This window comes from Emys orbicularis, chromosome 20 (genome assembly GCF_028017835.1).
Source record: "Emys orbicularis isolate rEmyOrb1 chromosome 20, rEmyOrb1.hap1, whole genome shotgun sequence".
Classification (NCBI taxonomy): Eukaryota; Metazoa; Chordata; order Testudines; family Emydidae; genus Emys; species Emys orbicularis.
The window spans coordinates 17,324,027-17,341,268 of record NC_088702.1 but is presented as its reverse complement, the minus strand read 5'-3'; the positions used below and the strand labels follow the sequence as shown (position 1 = coordinate 17,341,268).

The window sequence follows — 17,242 nt, the reverse complement described above, 5'->3', positions numbered from 1 at the left end:
TGGAGGTCTGTGCCCCTACTTAGCTCCCCCCCCCTTTTCCCCTGGGAGCAGCCAGCGCCCCCTGCTGGAGAGAGTCAGCTCGGAGGGGCTCCAAGCCCTGAGGCTGCTGCAGCTGAGGGAGATTCTCCTGGAGCTTATGTGTGCAGTAGAACGAGCCCCTGCTAGTCTGTCCCCCCTCCACTGCCAGCCCCCCTCCCCTCCCTTTGCTAGGCCTCCCCAGCCCCCTCCCCACTGCTAGTCCCTTTCCCTACCCCCTATTAGGCCTCCCCAGCCAATCTCCCCAACATCCCAGGGCCTCACCCCCCCTGCCAGCCCCCTCCCCGAATCACCCTGCAGGCACAAACAGTGTCACACGTAACAACACAACCTTTAATACCTGGGGTGAGGGAGGAGGCATATTACAGTCGCTGTCAGCCCCATGGAGCTGGGGGTGGGAGGTGGGGTGTCACGGATACAATCCCCCGCAGAGCAGCGGCGCTACAGCGTATCCGCACACCGTTCCCCCAGGGTGGGGGGCTGCTACCATGAGACCCATGGGTCCTGCCTACAGGGAGGTTGGGATGAGGGGATGAATGGGGCAGGCACCTGGTTGGGATTCCTGATCCAGCCCTGCATATCCAGAGGCAATAGCCGGTTTCCACCCCTCCATAGGCACCCCCCACACAACAGGCGCCCCCTAGTGTCTAGAGGTAACAGCTGGTGCCAGTTACAACAGGCATCCACACTCAACGGGCTCCCCCTGCTGTGACCAAAGACAACAACCAGCCTCCACTCCTGACAGATGTCCACGCTCGACGGCCAGCCGCTTCACCCAAAAGGTGTTCTCAGCCAGCCAGCCCTGCCCCCCAACAGGCATCCCACAGTGTTTAACGAGCACCTGTTGTGGGAGCCAGGCTGGGAGGGGAGGCATCTGCTCAAGGCAGGACTGGGGGCGGGGGGTGTTCTGCCTGCTGGGAGGGACAACTGCAGGTTAATCCCTCATTTAAAAAACCCTGCACCCTACGGGCTGTCCCCCAGGGCCCTGCCCAGTCCAGAGCACAAGGAGTCCAGCCACAGTGGGGAGCCCCTGGCCCCCCCAAATCCTCAGGTGTCGGGGGGCACCCCACTATCGGGGCAGGGGAGGGAAGGGAAGGGGGAGGTCTTTCCAGGCACTGGTTGGGTGGGAGGCAGCAACAGGGCTGGGGACAGGCAGCAGAAGGATCCCACAAGGCTATCCATGTTTGGGGGGACCCCACCCGTGGCTAGTAGGCATTTAGGGAGCCCCCATGTGCCACGGCACCCCCTTCCTCCCCGTAGCTAGTAGACGGAGTTCAGGTGGCCGCTGGCAGGCTGGAGCACCCCTGTGGCTAGCAGAAGGAGTTCAGGTGGCCAGCAGCGGGCCGGGCGCCCCCCGTGGCTAGCAGAAGGAGTTCAGGTGGCCAGCAGCGGGCCAAGCGCCCCCCGTGGCTAGTAGGAGTTCAGGTGGCCAGCAGCGAGCCGCCCCCCCCCCCCCCCCCCCGTGGCTAGTAGAAGGAGTTCAGGTGGCCGCCGGCAGGCCAGGCGCCCCCCATGGCTAGTAGAAGTTCAGGTGGCCAGCGGCGGGCCAAGCACCCCCCATGGCTAGTAGAAGGAGTTCAGGTGGCCAGCGGCGGGCCAAGCACCCCCCATGGCTAGTAGAAGGAGTTCAGGTGGCCAGCGGCGGGCCAAGCACCCCCCATGGCTAGCAGAAGGAGTTCAGGTGGCCAGCAGCGGGCCAAGCGCCCCCCGTGGCTAGTAGAAGGAGTTCAGGTGGCCGGCGGCGGGCCGGGCGCCCCCCGTGGCTAGTAGAAGGAGTTCAGGTGGCCGGCGGTGGGCCGGGGCACGGGCGAGCTCTGGTAGAGGTTCCCCGAGCCGGCGTTCCAGTAGGGTGAGGGGGCCCCGAAGAAGCCGGCGGAGGAGACGGGCAGCTGGGCGGCGTGGCTGAGGCCGAAGCCCACCTTCTGTTGGTGGTAGGAGGGCAGGTAGGACATGTCGGCCGGGTGGTACTTGTAGAGGGGCCCCTCACCCGGGTGGTTCTGCTGGGCCTGGCTGATGCCCTGGAAGTCGAACTTGTAGGCGTAACGTTTACCGTGCACCTTGGTCATGATGCTCTTGTCGTAGTAGTAGCGCAGGGCCCGGCTCAGCTTGTCGTAGTTCATGTTGGGCTTGCTCTTGCGCTCGCCCCAGCGCCGCGCCACCTCGTCCGGGTCCGTCATCTTGAACTCCCCGTTGGTGCCCTCCCACGTGATGCACCCGGCGTTGCTGCTGTCCGACAGCAGCTCCAGCAGGAACTGCCACAGCTGGATCTGGCCACTGCCTGCCGGGCGGGGAGACGGATTTGTTACCGACGGGGCTCTGCTTTACACCCTGGTTTGTTATTGTAGGGTCTTTTCTGGCTGGTTATTGTAGGGTCTGCTGGGTGCACTGGTTTGTTAATGGAGGAGCTCTGCTTTGCCCCAAGAAGGAGGGCCCTGGTTTGTTATTGTAAGGGGTCAAACCCTGGGCAATGGTTTGTTACTGTAGGCCCTACTGTGTGCACTGGCTTGTTATATGAGGTTATTTCCTGGTTTGTTATTGTAGGGTCTCTAACCCCCTAGATCCCACTCCCCTCCCAGAGCCAGGGACAAAACGTAGGAGTCCTAACTCCCGCCCCTCTCCCAACCCCAGGCCCCTGCTGCTCTAACCCCCTAGCTCCCACTCCCCTGCCAGAGCCAGGAATAGAACCCAGGAGTCCTGGCTCCCAGCCCTCCACGTCTCTAGCCATTACCTAGAACCTCACCCCATCCCAAGCTGTAATAGGTGCCCAGACCCACCTGGGTTTGCCAAGCGGCTGCTGGTGGGTCCCAGGACCTGGTATGGATCTGGGGGGTGAAAAGGGAGTCAGGGGGGTTAGTTTTGGGGGGCGTCTGAGACACCCCCCTTGCTCCCCGCTGGGACCCATTCCACCCCAACCCCCACCATGGAACCCAGGAGTCCTGACTCCCAGCCCCTCATCTAACCCTCTGACCCCCCAGTTCCCCTTGACCATCATTCCCAAATGGGCTTCACACCGAATCCTCAGTTGCCCCCAATCCAATCAGACCCCGCCAGGGCCCAACCCCAAACTCTCCATGAGCTGGAGATCTACGCACCCCTAAACCTCGCCCTGTTTGGGGGCCGACATACCCCTCAAAATGAATTCAGTGCCCCTCTCCATGGCTTTGTGGCACTCCCTGGCCTAGTGGTGTGGGGCAGGGGGCCATCCATGGGGCAGAGAGGGGCCTAGCTACTGGGGCGATCTCCCCCCACTCCCCAAGCAGAGGCACCCACCTGTTACAATCCGTGGGGAGTCACTCGTCCGATTCACCCCCTGGATCTGGGGGGGGGACCCTGGAGGGTGGGGGGAGAAATGTGGGGGGAGAGCGTTAGGGGAGGGGAAGGAGCCCCGGGATTCAGCCCCCACGCGGAGCCACGCCCCGGGTTGGATTCAGGGGTTGTTAGCCAGCCATGGGGCAGTGCCCCTCGGGGATACGCGGGCGGGGGGACATGATGGTACCTTTGGGGCCTCCGCTGAGGGAGCCGCTCCAGCTGCTTCGCCTGATTTCCTCATAGGGGGACTCTGCAGGCCAATAGCGGGGGGGGGGGGGGGGGGCGGAGGAAAACAGCCCATTAGTAGTGGGGGAGGGGGGAACCGCTGCTGGAGGGGACAAGCCCTGCTCTGTGTCTGGTCCCAGCCCCCCTCCTTTCTAACCACTAGACCTCACTCCCTGCCCAGAGCTGGAAGAGAACCCAGGAGTCCAGGCTCCCAGCCCCCTCCCCTTTCTAACCGCTAGACCTCACTCCTCTCCGACAACTAGGGAGCAAACCCAGCAGTCCTGGCTCACAGCCCCCCCCCCAACCACTACTTCCCATTCCCCCCCCCCAAAGCTGGGATAATAGAACTCAGGAGTCCCTACCCCTCCTAACCACTAGTCCCCATTCCCCACCCAGAACACCCAGAACTGGGATAGAACCCAGGAGTCCTGGCTCCCAGCCCATGGGGGAGTGGCAGGGCTGGGGTTCGCAGACTCACCTGTTTTCACTTGCACGCGTGGTGGAGGTGCGGGGGGCTGGGGGGTAACAGCCGGGGCAGCCGGGTAGGTGAATGTCGGGCTGCCTGTGGGGGTAGACAGGAGAGCACTGGTCAGAGCTGGGTGGGGCAGAGGGGCCCACAGATGGGCGGGGCTCCTGCACTAGGGGGTGTGGTTTATGGTGATGGGCGGGGCTCCCCGGTTTGGGGATGAGGTTCCCATGTCTGGGAGCCTAGGTCCTGTGTCTGAGGATAGGGCTCCCAGCCAGGTATGGACATCCTGGTGCTAGGGGGCTCCCTGTCTGTGCGGAGGCAGGGCTCCCTATCTGTGGGTGGGGCTCCCTGTCAGTGGGTGGGTTCCTTGTTGGTGGAAAGGCAGGGCACCCTGTTGGTGGGTGGGGCTCCCTGTCAGTGGGCGGGGTTCCCTGTCAGTGGGTGGGTTCCTTGTTGGTGGAAAGGCAGGGCACCCTGACAGTGGGTGGGGCTCCCTGTCGGTGGGCAGGTTCCTTGTTGGTGGGAAGGTGGGGCTCCCTGACAGTGGGCGGGACTCCCTGTCGGTGGGAAAGCGGGGCTCCCTGTCGGTGGGCAGGGGGTTCCTTGTTGGTGGGAAGGCGGGGCTCCCTGACAGTGGGCGGGGCTTCCTGTCGGTGGGAAGGCGGGGCTCCCTGTCGGTGGGTGGGGCTCCCTGTCAGTGGGTGGGTTCCTTGTTGGTGGAAAGGAGGGGCACCCTGTTGGTGGGTGGGGCTCCCTGTCAGTGGGCGGGGTTCCCTGTCAGTGGGTGGGTTCCTTGTTGGTGGGAAGGAGGGGCTCCCTGACAGTGGGCGGGGCTTCCTGTCGGTGGGTGGGGTTCCCTGTCAGTGGGTGGGTTCCTTGTTGGTGGAAAGGCGGGGCACCCTGTTGGTGCGTGGGGCTCCCTGTCAGTGGGTGGGTTCCTTGTTGGTGGGAAGGAGGGGCTCCCTGTTGGTGGGCGGGGCTCCCTGTCAGTGGGTGGGTTCCTTGTTGGTGGGAAGGTGGGGCTCCCTGACAGTGGGCGGGGCTCCCTGTCGGTGGGAAAGCGGGGCTCCCTGTCGGTGGGCAGGGGGTTCCTTGTTGGTGGGAAGGCGGGGCTCCCTGACAGTGGGCGGGGCTTCCTGTCGGTGGGAAGGCGGGGCTCCCTGTCGGTGGGTGGGGCTCCCTGTCAGTGGGCGGGGTTCCCTGTCAGTGGGTGGGTTCCTTGTTTGTGGGAAGGAGGGGCTCCCTGTCGGTGGGCGGGGCTCCCTGTCGGTGGGTGGGGTTCCCTGTCAGTGGGTGGGTTCCTTGTTGGTGGAAAGGCGGGGCACCCTGTTGGTGCGTGGGGCTCCCTGTCAGTGGGCGGGGTTCCCTGTCAGTGGGTGGGTTCCTTGTTGGTGGGAAGGAGGGGCTCCCTGTTGGTGCGTGGGGCTCCCTGTCAGTGGGCGGGGTTCCCTGTCAGTGGGTGGGTTCCTTGTTGGTGGGAAGGAGGGGCTCCCTGTCGGTGGGCGGGGCTCCCTGTCAGTGGGCGGGTTCCTTGTTGGTGGAAAGGAGGGGCACCCTCTTGGTGGGCGGGGCTCCCTCTTGGTGGGCGGGGCTCCGTGGGGTATGGCCGTACTCTGCCGCAGGTAGGCCAGGTGAGACAGCAGCACGTCGGCGTTGTAGGGTGAGGTGAGGCGCAGGAAATCCTCCTTGCCCATCTTGCACAGCTCCTTGCCGTCCACGTGCTGGAACAGGCCCACGTCCACCTCCTCCAGCCCGTACTCCTTCACTGCCCAGTCCAGCCACTGTCGCACGTGGTCCTGGGTCCACACGCCAGGGTCTGCAGGAGACAGACAGACACGCGGAGTCCAGCCGGCCCAGACACCTGCGTTCCCAGAGTACAGCTACCCATAGAGGGGGAGTCCCGCCGGCCCGAATGCCTGGGTCCCTGGGGTACAGTTGCCCTCCCAGACCACAGCACACGCACACAGGAGTGAGGAAAGAGTCCAGCCAGCCCTGACACTAGGTTCCAGAGGAACAGCAACTCACTCTGAGCCTCGCTGGCCCTGGACGCCTGGGTTCTTGGGCTGCAGCTACCCGCCCAGAAACGCGCCATGGTGAGGAGCCAGCCGGCCCGGACATTTGGGTTCCTGGGAGCCATTTACCAACCCTGCCCCAAACTAGGAAATAAGAGACCCCTGGCTCTGGGCCCCGGGGCAGGGGAGGGGGCAGGGGCTGGGCTACAGTGAAGGGCCATCGGGGGATACGCGGAGCAGGGAGGGCGCACTCACCCGCTGGGACGATAACCCTCTTCTCCTCGCTGGGGGGGTTGGCTGGGGGGCTGCTCCGCTGGTCGCTGTAGCTGGCTGAGTAGGGGATGGGGTGTGGGTCGCTCCCGGATTTGCTGCGTCTGGATACACTGCAGTCCACGGGGGACTGTCTGCAGGGCGACAGGGGGGAGTGAGGACTGGATCTGATCACAAGAGGCCTGAGTTTGGCCGGTCTCAGACCCGTTGTGTAGGGGGAGAAGGGCTGGGCTAGCAGGGGGCTGCAGATTGGGAGTGAGGGGCACCAGCAGGGTGGTGGGGAGCCTGGGGCTGGGCTAGCAGGGGCTGCGGGTTGGGAGTGAGGGGCACCAGCAGGGCTGTGTGTTGACCTGTCCTACCCCGCCCGTGGCGCTGAGGCCGGCTGGGCTCGTAGCGCAGCCCCTGGCGCTGACCGAGGTTTCCTGGGGATGGGACGAGGGAAGTGAGTCGTTTCCTGCGGGCGCCGGTGCAGCCCAGCTCGGGGGTGGGGCTGGGCTGGGTCCTTCTGCTGGGCCACGGGCGCAAGAACCTCCCCGTCCGCAGCCTGGCTCCATGGGCCAGTTCCCACAGCCCCAGTGGCAGGGAGTCCCACAGGCTAACCCCACTAATCCCTGGTAGCAGGGAGTCCCGCAGGTTAACCCCACTAATACCCGGTGGCAGGGAGTCCCGCAGGTTAACCCCAGCCGCCTGACCTGGAGCAGTTGACATTCTCATTCTCCCTCTTCACAGTGTGCCCCCTGCTGGTCTGACTGGACCAGTCCGGCTCCCCCAGCGCCGACCTCTCCTTGCCGTTGTACTCCTCGGCAGAGGGCACCTCTGTCTTCATGAGGTGGGGAGGGCCGTAGGAGGGGTCGAATATGGACTGGTCCTCGCTCACCACGGAAAGTGCCTCCTGCAGGGGGGACACATGGCGGGGTTAGAGTGCCCCACGCCACTCCCTGCAGCACAGTGCCCCCTACTGAACCCCCCCACCCCACTCCCTGCAGCACAACGCCCCCTGCTGAGCCCACCCCACGCCACTCCCTGCAGCACAGCGCCCCCTATTGACCCCCCCACCCCACGCCCTGCAGCACAGCGCCCCCTGCTGAGCCCCCAACTCCGCTCCCTGCAGCACGGCGCATCCTGCTGAGCCCCCCACCCCACTCCCTGCAGCACGGCGCCCCCTGCTGAACCCCCCCACACCACTCCCTGCAGCACGGCACCCCCTACTGAACCCTCCACGCCACTCCCTGCAGCACAGTGCCCCCTGCTGAGCCCCCCACCCCACTCCATGCAGCCCAGCGCCCCCTACTGAACCCCCCCACCCCACTCCCTGCAGCACAACGCCCCCTGCTGAGCCCACCCCACGCCACGCCCTGCAGCACAGTGCCCCCTGCTGAGCCCCCAACTCCGCTCCCTGCAGCACGGCGCCCCCTGCTGAACCCCCCCACACCAATCCCTGCAGCGCAGCGCCCGCTGCTGAGCCCCCCACCCCACTCCCTGCAGCACAGCGCCCCCTGCTGAGCCCCCACCCTGCTCCCTGCAGCACAGTGCCCCCTGCTGAGCCCCCGCCCCGCTCCCTGCAGCACAGCGCCCCCTGCTGAGCCCCCACCCTGCACCCCACAGCATGGCACCCCCTGCTGAGCCCCCACCCTGCACCCCACAACATGGCTATGCTGCGCTGGGGCATCAGGGCCAGCCCTGATTGCCAGGGTGCCCTGGTGTTATTCTGCCCCCAGCAGGGTGGTGTCTGTCCCCAGCCGTTAGTCCTGGGGGGAGGGGACGTTTCCTGTTTGCCGGCGCCCGAGCGTGGTTGCCGGCAGGTGACAGTTCAGTGGCCCTATGCAGCTTCCTGCCTGGCCTGGCCCTGCCTGGGCTGCAAACCCCCACCCCCACCCCAGGACTGGGGCCGAAGGAACCTCGTCCGCCCTGGGGCAGCTGCAGCCGAGCTTGGCCGTGTGACACACCAAGGCCAGGTACAGTTACACGGACACACATGCTGCACCCACACACACGCCAATGAGGCATGCACCGAGACAATCCCAGAGAGACAATCACACACACACCCCGACACCCAGAGAGACAATCACACACACAAAATCCCAGACACATACACACATATAATCACGCACAGTGACAATCCCTCCCAAAACACACACACACAATCTCACACACCCACACACACATGCACTTGTGCAGCCCTAGACAGCTATAAATGGTCCGTACACATATCATAGAATCTCAGGGTTGGAAGGGACCTCAGGAGGTCATCTAGTCCAACCCCCTGCTCAAAGCAGGACCAATCCCCAACATATGCCAATATCCAGGCTGACACACTTGCACAGTGCATGCAAAACCATGTGCAACGTGTACAGTCAGCCACATCCAAGGTGCTTGTGAAAATGTACAGTCAGAGACACACACATACATAAGGCACCGAAATGCGTGTGGGGGTACAGTTGGCTGCACCTGTGGCTATGTCCCATTGTATCTATTTGACTGATGGAGAAACTGAGACATGGGGTGGGGGGAGGTAACTTGTCCAAAGTCACATAATCCATGGCAGATTCAGGAACAGGACTCAGGAGTCCCAGGTCCCAGCCCCCTCCCCTCCCAGAGTTGGGGATAGACAGAACCCAGGAGTCCTGGCTTCCAGCCCCCTCTCTAAGCACAAGACCTTCCCCAAGCTGGGGATAGAACCCAGGAGTCCTGGCGCCTAGCCTCCCCGCACTCCACGGGGGCTTGAGCATGGCTGTGACACTGGGATTCCTGGGCAGTCAGAAGTGGAGACAGCCCAGGCAGGGAGGGGCTATGCAGCCTCAGCGCATTGTAGCCAAAGGAGCAGAGAAGGGCCATGAAGTCTGGCCAGAGGTCAGAGAAGGAGCCTGCAGGTAGCCCCCTGGGAAAGCAGAAGTACAGGCAGAAAACACAGGCAGGGAAAGTGCTAACACCCATGGAGGTACAGACAGGGCATCACAGGGACAGACAGGTGCAGAGGTGACAGCAGCAAACAGGGAGGGCATCTCAGGATCGAGCATAAAATACAGGCAGGGAGTCACAGATACAGGCAGAGCAGCAGCGGTACAGGCAGAAGGCACAGGCAGGGAATCACAGATACAGGCAGAGCAGCAGTGGTACAGGCAGAAGGCACAGGCAGGGAATCACAGATACAGGCAGAGCAGCAGTGGTACAGGCAGAAGGCACAGGCAGGGAATCACAGATACAGGCAGAGCAGCAGCGGTACAGGCAGAAGGCACAGGCAGGGAATCACAGATACAGGCAGAGCAGCAGCGGTACAGGCAGAAGGCACAGGCAGGGAATCACAGATACAGGCAGAGCAGCAGCGGTACAGGCAGAAGGCACAGGCAGGGAATCACAGATACAGGAAGAGCAGCAGTGGTACAGGCAGAAGGCACAGGCAGGGAATCACAGATACAGGCAGAGCAGCAGTGGTACAGGCAGAAGGCACAGGCAGGGAATCACAGATACAGGAAGAGCAGCAGTGGTACAGGCAGAAGGCACAGGCAGGGAATCACAGATACAGGCAGAGCAGCAGTGGTACAGGCAGAAGGCACAGGCAGGGAATCACAGATACAGGCAGAGCAGCAGTGGTACAGGCAGAAGGCACAGGCAGGGAATCACAGATACAGGAAGAGCAGCAGTGGTACAGGCAGAAGGCACAGGCAGGGAATCACAGATACAGGAAGAGCAGCAGTGGTACAGGCAGAAGGCACAGGCAGGGAATCACAGATACAGGCAGAAAAGAGCAGGCAGGGAGTCCCGGGTACAGGCAGGGAAGCAGAGGAGTGGAGGTCCCACACAGGTTCATAGCTCAATCTCTCCCCTCCCCCCGCCTTGGGTTATATGCACCATCTGTAGCTAGCAAAGCCCCAAGCTGCGAGGTTTCCCCCTCCCCTTCCGACACACACACCGCTTGCAGCGCCCCCTGCTGGAGGATGATAGAAGTGGGCACTGCAAGCTCCACCGCCCCCCTCTTGCAGCGCCCCCTGTTGGCGAGGGCGGTGGGAGCTGCAGGAATCTCAGGATGGCCCAGGCACCAGGGGAACCCCTCCCAAGCCCAGCCTGACTGAACTGACACTGACTCCCCCCCTCCCCCGCTAAGTGCGCCCCTTCTGCAGGGCTGGGGGGGCTCTGAGCTGAGCTGCCTCTAGGTTCCCCCCCCCCCCCACACACACACACAGTTGCACGCTGGGTGTGGGCTCTTTGCACAGAAAGCAGAAGTCTCGGGGGAGCTGGGCTGATCTTTGTTTGCAGCCGGAGCTGCTGCACTGAAGATGTTATCGGGCGCCCAAGCATGAGGGGGAGGGGGGCCTGGCTGCGGTTACTCCCTTGCCGTGCCCGCCCGCCCCCGAGGCTGCTGCTCTGCACAGGGCTGTGCGGAGTTTGCATGCAGCATTCCTTCTTGCAAAGGCGGGTAGGAGCTGTGAGGGGCAAGGGGGGGCTCCAGGGAAGGGAGGAAAACCCACCCGGAGCAGGCACGCCAGAGGGTGCCCCACGCGGGGCGAGGTGCGCGGCCCCGAGGTTGCATGAGCGGCACAATGCCCACGCGACGTGGCGTGGAAGTGCCTGCGTGGCACCAGATGCGGTGCCCAAGGGTGGTGCCAGCGGGGTGCCAGCCCTGCAGTGCTGAATGGAGGGGATGCAGTACATTGCAGGGTGGCATCCCACGTGGCACAAGCCATTCGTCGTGGGGTGCCATGGAGGGGCCACTGATGATGCCCGAGCTGCGCAGGAATCCAGAAGGCCACCGGGGCACATGGTACCATGCAGATGGCCCATGGGGCACAGGGGGCATGGCATGGCATGTGCATGAATGGCATAAAGCACACGTAGGGGGCTCCAAGCAAGGCCTGCTTGCATACCAGCTGGCACAGGGCACAGCAGAGGTGCCGGGGTGGCATACAAAGGGCAGGTGGGGTACGTTTCACAAGCTTTGGGTGCCCATCTGGGGTGAGGCGGCCTGCGGACGCAGATGCCCATGCGTGGAACCATCTGCCTGTGCCCAAAGCAGGGGCCATGTCGTGCAGCACAGAGCATGACGGAGGGGCCCCATATTGTGCACGCACAAGCAGTGGAATCGTGGCCCCCGCATTGCACGACGGATGCGGCACGTGCCCCACAAGCCCTTGTGTGCACAAAGACAGCCCTCCCAGCAACAGAGGCGCCATCCACCACAACCAATGCAAATGTGGCCCCATTGCACAAGGGATGTGCCAGCTGCATCACAGTCAGTGTATGCCCAAGGATGCGCCGCACGTATCACAACCGGAGCGGGCACAATCCATGCAATTGCACACTGATTGCAAGGCCATGCCACATGCATCACAATCAGAGAATTGCATGATCAGTGCAATTGTCAGCCATTGCACGATGGATGTGCCAGTTGCATCACAATCAGAGCATGCACGAGTGTACTTGCACAGTCATTGCACGGCAGCTGTGCCGTGTGCATCAAAATCAGAACATGCATCATCAGTGCAATTGCACACCGATTGCATGATGGGTGTGGCACGTGCATCACAATCAGAACATGCACAAGCAGTGCAATTGCATACCCAATGCATAAGAGCTGTGCTGCGTGCATCACAAATGCAGCATGCACAATCAGTGCAATTGCCCGACAGCTGCGCTACAGTCAGTGCATGATGACCAGTGCAATCACAGCCCCGTGGCACCAGGTAGATGCAATGTTGGAAACCCCACACACCATGGAGGGTCCCATGTGACTCAAACCACAGGGGAAGAGGCACTGCGGTGCCTGGTGAGGGGTGCAAATACCTTGTTGGCTACACACCGTGCCCATGTAATTGAGGGAGACACAAGCACGGCAAGGGGACACGGGTTACCCTGTGCCACGTGTGCCCGGGAGGGGGGAAGCCAGGTACCATACCCTGAGGCAGCGGGCACAAGCCACTTGGCTCGGCACAAGGTGCTGGGGGCGCCTTGCATCACCACCCTAACCCTGTACAGCATGGAGTGACCGGACGCTATAGATCCATCCCCATATGAACCCCTCTATCCATCTCTATGGGCTGGATGGGCCCAGGGCTCTGATATGGGGGGCAGGGAGGGGATGGGATACCGGAGTAGATGGGCCCATGGGTCTGACCCAGTGCGGGATATTGGGGTAGATGGGCCCATGGGTCTGACCCAGGGGAGGATACTGGGATAGATGGGCCCAGGGGTCTGAATGGGGCGGGATACCAGGGTAGAGGGGCCTGTGGGTCTGACCCAGGGCAGGATACCGGGGTAGAGGGGCCCGTGGGTCTGACCCAGGGCAGGATACCGGGGTAGAGGGACCCGTGGATGTGACCCAGGGCGGGATACCGGGGTAGAGGGGCCCGTGGGTCTGACCCAGGGCGGGATGCTGGGGTAGAGGGGCCCGTGGGTCTGACCCAGGGCAGGATACCGGGGTAGAGGGGCCCGTGGATGTGACCCAGGGCGGGATACCGGGGTAGAGGGGCCCGTGGGTCTGACCCAGGGCGGGATGCTGGGGTAGATGGGCCCATGGGTCTGACCCAGTGCGGGATATTGGGGTAGATGGGCCCATGGGTCTGACCCAGGGGAGGATACTGGGATAGATGGGCCCAGGGCTCTGATTGGGGCGGGATACCAGGGTAGAGGGGCCCGTGGATGTGACCCAGGGCGGGATACTGGGGTAGAGGGGCCCGTGGGTCTGACCGAGGGCAGGATACCGGGGTAGAGGGACCCGTGGATGTGACCCAGGGCGGGATACCGGGGTAGAGGGGCCCGTGGGTCTGACCCAGGGCGGGATGCTGGGGTAGATGGGCCCATGGGTCTGATGCAGGGCAGGATACCGGGGTAGAGGGGCCCGTGGGTCTGACCCAGGGCAGGATACCGGGGTAGAGGGGCCCGTGGATGTGACCCAGGACGGGATACCGGGGTAGAGGGGCCCGTGGGTCTGACCCAGGGCGGGATGCTGGGGTAGATGGGCCCGTGGGTCTGATCTGGCAGGGGGTGGGGGTGGGGCTGTGTGTAGTGCGCTGGGCTGCGTTGGGCAGCAGCACAGGAAGCCGAGGCAGGAAGCCTGAGGCTACGAAGCCGGAAGCCTCTTAGGCTCCTGATAAGGCCACCTGATGGGGAGTGAGGCTCTGGCCTGGGCTGCTTTAAATAGCTCCCCATCCGGCCAGACAATGGGCTGGGGGCTGGGGCACCGGTTTGCGGGGTGGGGGGGTGCCCTCCTGCACACACAGCTATTCATTCCCCTCCAGCTCCCACCCAGGGCCAGGGCAGAACCCAGGAATCCTGTCTCCCAACTCGCCCTCCCCCTGCTCTAACCACTAGACCCCACTCCCCTCCCACAGCCGGCGGGAGAACCCAGGAATCCTGGCTCCCAACTCGCCCTCCTCCCCTGCTCCAGGACACTGTGTGGGAGGAAGGCAGGTCTTGTGGGGAAGATGCTGAATTCTATGCCCAGCTCTCCCACAGACTCCCTAAGTCACCTTGTGCCTGTTGCTACATCACTCCATGCCTCAGTTTCCCCCATACGCTGAGAATGACCCTCCCTTTGTGTTTGTACGGCGTGCACAGCAGGCCGCACCGTCCTGCAAATGAAACACCCAACCTTTCCACACCTCGCACGACTTCATTTGCTGTCACCTGGAAACTAAAATACAGCGAGATGTAACCCCCCTCCCACGCACACACACACACACACACAGAGGCAGATACACAGAGCCAGGGAGAGGGAGGGAGACAGGCCGATATATACACACACAGACACAAAGACAGACAGACACACACAGGCAGAAACCCCCCTCTCCCCGCATCGTCCCCAGAACCACGGAACAGCCCAGGAAGCCAAGGAGAAGGGAGTCCGTGTAATAAGGGAGTGGCACAGACTGTGCGGTTTCCATTTCAGATCCACCCCACCCCACCCCCGTGTGATAAGCGGGTTTTGCCCTGATAACAGCCCAGACGCTGAATCTGGACTTGGGGAGAAACTGGCAGAGATGTCAAAAGTTGCGTGAAAGCAAATCATGTCTGCTGGGAGCTGGTTGGATGGGGGGAATTTGTGTGCTGTCAGTTAGCAATCTGTACTCTGCTCTAGGAGGGAGGGCTAGTGATGGGGGAGGAGGGCTGGGACCCAAGCCTCCTGGGTTCTATCCCTGACTTGGGGACGGGGGGGCCTACCGGTTAGCAGAGGAGGGATTCCTGGGTAGGGTTGCCAACCCTCCAGGATTGGCTTGGAGTCTCCAGGAATTAAAGATTAATCTTTAATTAGAGATATCATGTGATGAAATCTCCAGGACTACAACCAACCAAAATTGGCAACCCCTACCCCTGGGTTCTATCCCCATCTTGGAGGGGGGGGTGTCTAGTGGTTGGGGGGGTGGCTGGGAGTCAAAACTCCTGGGTTCTATCCCCCACCCTGGGAGGAGGGGTCTAGTGGTTAGAATGGGCAGGGGGCTGGGAGCCAGGACTTCTGGGTTCTGTCCCCAGCCCTGGGAGTGGGGATCCAATGGGTTAGAACAGGGGGTCTGGGAGCCAGGACTAATCCCTGACCTACCATGTCATCTTGGCTGCTTCTCTGGGCCTCAGTTTCTACTCCTGCCCTTTATCTGTTCAGACCGTGAGGTCCTTAGGCAGGGCCTGTCTCTCGCTGTGTCTGGGCAGTGCCTGGCCCAACAGGGCCCTGATCTCAGCCGGGCAGGACCTGTCTCTCCCTTAGGATGACCAGACAGCAAATGTGAAAAATCGGGACGGGGGGTGGGGGGTAATAGGAGCCTATATAAGAAAAAGACCCAAAAATCGGGACTGTCCCTATAAAATCGGGACATCTGGTCATCCTACCCCCCCTGCCTGTCTGTGCAGCACCCGGGTCAGAAAGAGCCAATTGGGCACATTTGCCTCGGCATCTGCAGGCTCCAGGCCGATCCCCAGGAAACTGCCCCAGCAAAGCCCCAGAGCACCCTGCAAATCAGACAATTCCCCTGGGCGCGGCCAAGATGCCGCTGGCCAAGGAGACGACGGGCCCCCACTGTCATTGCCAAGGCTTCTAATTCCCCACAGCCCAGTCGCGGCCTGGCTGGTTAAAACACCCTCTCGCCGGACGGTGCTTAAAGTGGCCTGAGAACCGGGTCTGGGGGATCTAGCATCCTCCGGGTGCAGCAGCTTTCGTCCAACAGGCCCAGACCTTCCCAGGCATTTCAGTGCCTCACTGCCACTGATTTCCAGGAATGACGGTGGATCAATATTAATAGACCTGGTGATTTCCTTGCTGGCTCTGGGACACCCTCCCCTTGCAGCCCCCTTTTTGCTCCCCACTGTACAAAACGGCTTTAAGCTCCGTCTCTCCCTACTGAGGAACAAATGTAGTATCCGAGCACGATCCCAAAGAGCTAGAATCCTGGAGACCATCAAAGTGGCTCTGAGCCCTAGAAAGGCCTGCCCTGCCCCTCGGATAAAGATGCAACGCCGCCTCCAAAATCCAGCGGGGGCTCGGCCACGGATCTTGTTCCCTTGATACCAACAGGTTTTCGGTTTGATGCAGTGCACAAGATTCCCAGCTTCCCAGGCCAGCCATGGGCCTGTCAGCGGAGCTGCTGGGTAACACATAACACTAATCCACCTGCCCCGAAAGCTGTGTGCGAGGAGAACCCGCCTGGCTCGGAAGGGAGTGAGTGAAAAAAATAACCAGCAAGAGAGAGAGAGAGAGAAAAGAATGTGAAAGGCAGTGAAAGAAATAAAGGGAGAGAAAAAATGGTAGAACATAAAGGAAAGAAAGAAAGAGCATGAAAGGTAGAAGGGGAAAAAAGCAAAAGAAAGCAAGAACATGCAAGCTAGAGAAGGAAAGGAACGAAAAAGAATGAATGAACGAACATGAGTGCTAGAGAAAGCTAGAATGGGACAGTGACAGAAAGGACAGACTGACCTGTTAAGCAAGGTTGCACCCCAGAATCTCCAAGTTGGGGGCACAGGCCCCCCCATTTCCATCCTGGCCTGAGATCCTTTCTGCCCTGCTTTGGGGGGACCATCCATAGGTGCCCCATGGCACCCCCATGTTCCATGGAGGGGGCGAGTCCCCCATTTCCTCCCTTCGGGACGCGTCTCCCAGATCCTGACCCCCTTCCCGCACGCTCCTGGGAACGGGGGCAGGGGGAGGTGTGTGCCTTTGTGGGGCTCTGGCTGAGCAGTGTCGTGGGTGTCTCTCTCTGGGGCGGTTTGGTTTGGGTTATTTAAGCTCAGCGACATCGACCGCCACGAACGGGAAGGAAGAGGAAATTTTTTGTACCAGAAGGAAAGAGCGGAGGGGGGGGGGGGCGTTTGTGGAGCCGGGGCGCGCACCAGAGAGAGGAACTGAACGCAGCCCAGCGTGAGCCCAGCACCAGCTGGAGCCAAGACACCCGTACCTGGAGGAGCATCTCCAGAACCTACCTTGATGGTGCCGTCCATCGCTGCTCCCGCACGGAGCTCCCCGCCTAGACCTCCATGGGCGAGGAGAGGTGGTGCATTGGCAAAGGGGGCCGGATGAGCGGGGCTCTGTGTGTGTGTGTGTGTGTGTGTGTGTCTGTATGTGTGTGTGTGCGTCTAATTTTGGGAAGTGAAGTCACTAACCGCCGGGGCTGGTTTCCTATTGGTGTGACCGATTTTTGCAAAGCTATTTTTTTTGGTCTTCTTCTTTTGGCGCTAGGGCTGGGTGGCTTTCTGCGCTGCTGTTGAAAAGCAGCGGCACAAGGGGCTCGGGGAGGAGAATCGGGGAGCGGGGGGCGGAAGGGTGCACGGGGGGGTCACAGGGATAAGAATCACATTTAGCCCTTGCATAGCAATGGCGGTGCAACGCCTTTAGTATTCAGGACTATTGATCTGTACAACAGCAGCACCCAAAGAGACCGGGGCAGAATCAAGGCCCCCGTTGTGCTGGGGGCTGCACAGACACAGAGACAGGCCCTGCCCCAGC

At 62.0% G+C, this 17,242-nt stretch overlaps 1 protein-coding gene across 1 annotated transcript; it reads right to left on the bottom strand.

The window, feature by feature from the left end:
* Positions 1 to 1,799: 1,799 nt before the first annotated feature.
* On the bottom strand, positions 1,800 to 16,838 carry LOC135892388 (retroviral integration site protein Fli-1 homolog). Its single transcript, XM_065420157.1, has 9 exons — positions 16,720 to 16,838; positions 7,014 to 7,213; positions 6,307 to 6,455; positions 5,652 to 5,855; positions 4,049 to 4,132; positions 3,533 to 3,595; positions 3,307 to 3,366; positions 2,811 to 2,858; positions 1,800 to 2,314 (listed from the first exon to the last, which is right to left on the bottom strand). The coding sequence occupies exons 1-9, from the start codon at positions 16,735 to 16,737 to the stop codon at positions 1,800 to 1,802; spliced, it is 1,341 nt and encodes a 446-aa protein (XP_065276229.1). The 5' UTR covers positions 16,738 to 16,838.
* Between the last annotated feature and the right edge of the window lie 404 nt (positions 16,839 to 17,242).

Bases quoted from the DNA above. Each gene is read 5' to 3' on its own strand.
- LOC135892388 (XM_065420157.1), bottom strand. The intron at 6,456-7,013 runs GTCAGGCGGCTG...GTCGCCCTGCAG, and splicing joins GAGAATGTCAACTGCTCCAG to ACAGTCCCCCGTGGACTGCA. The intron at 5,856-6,306 runs GTGAGTGCGCCC...TGTCTCCTGCAG, and splicing joins GAGGGTTATCGTCCCAGCGG to ACCCTGGCGTGTGGACCCAG.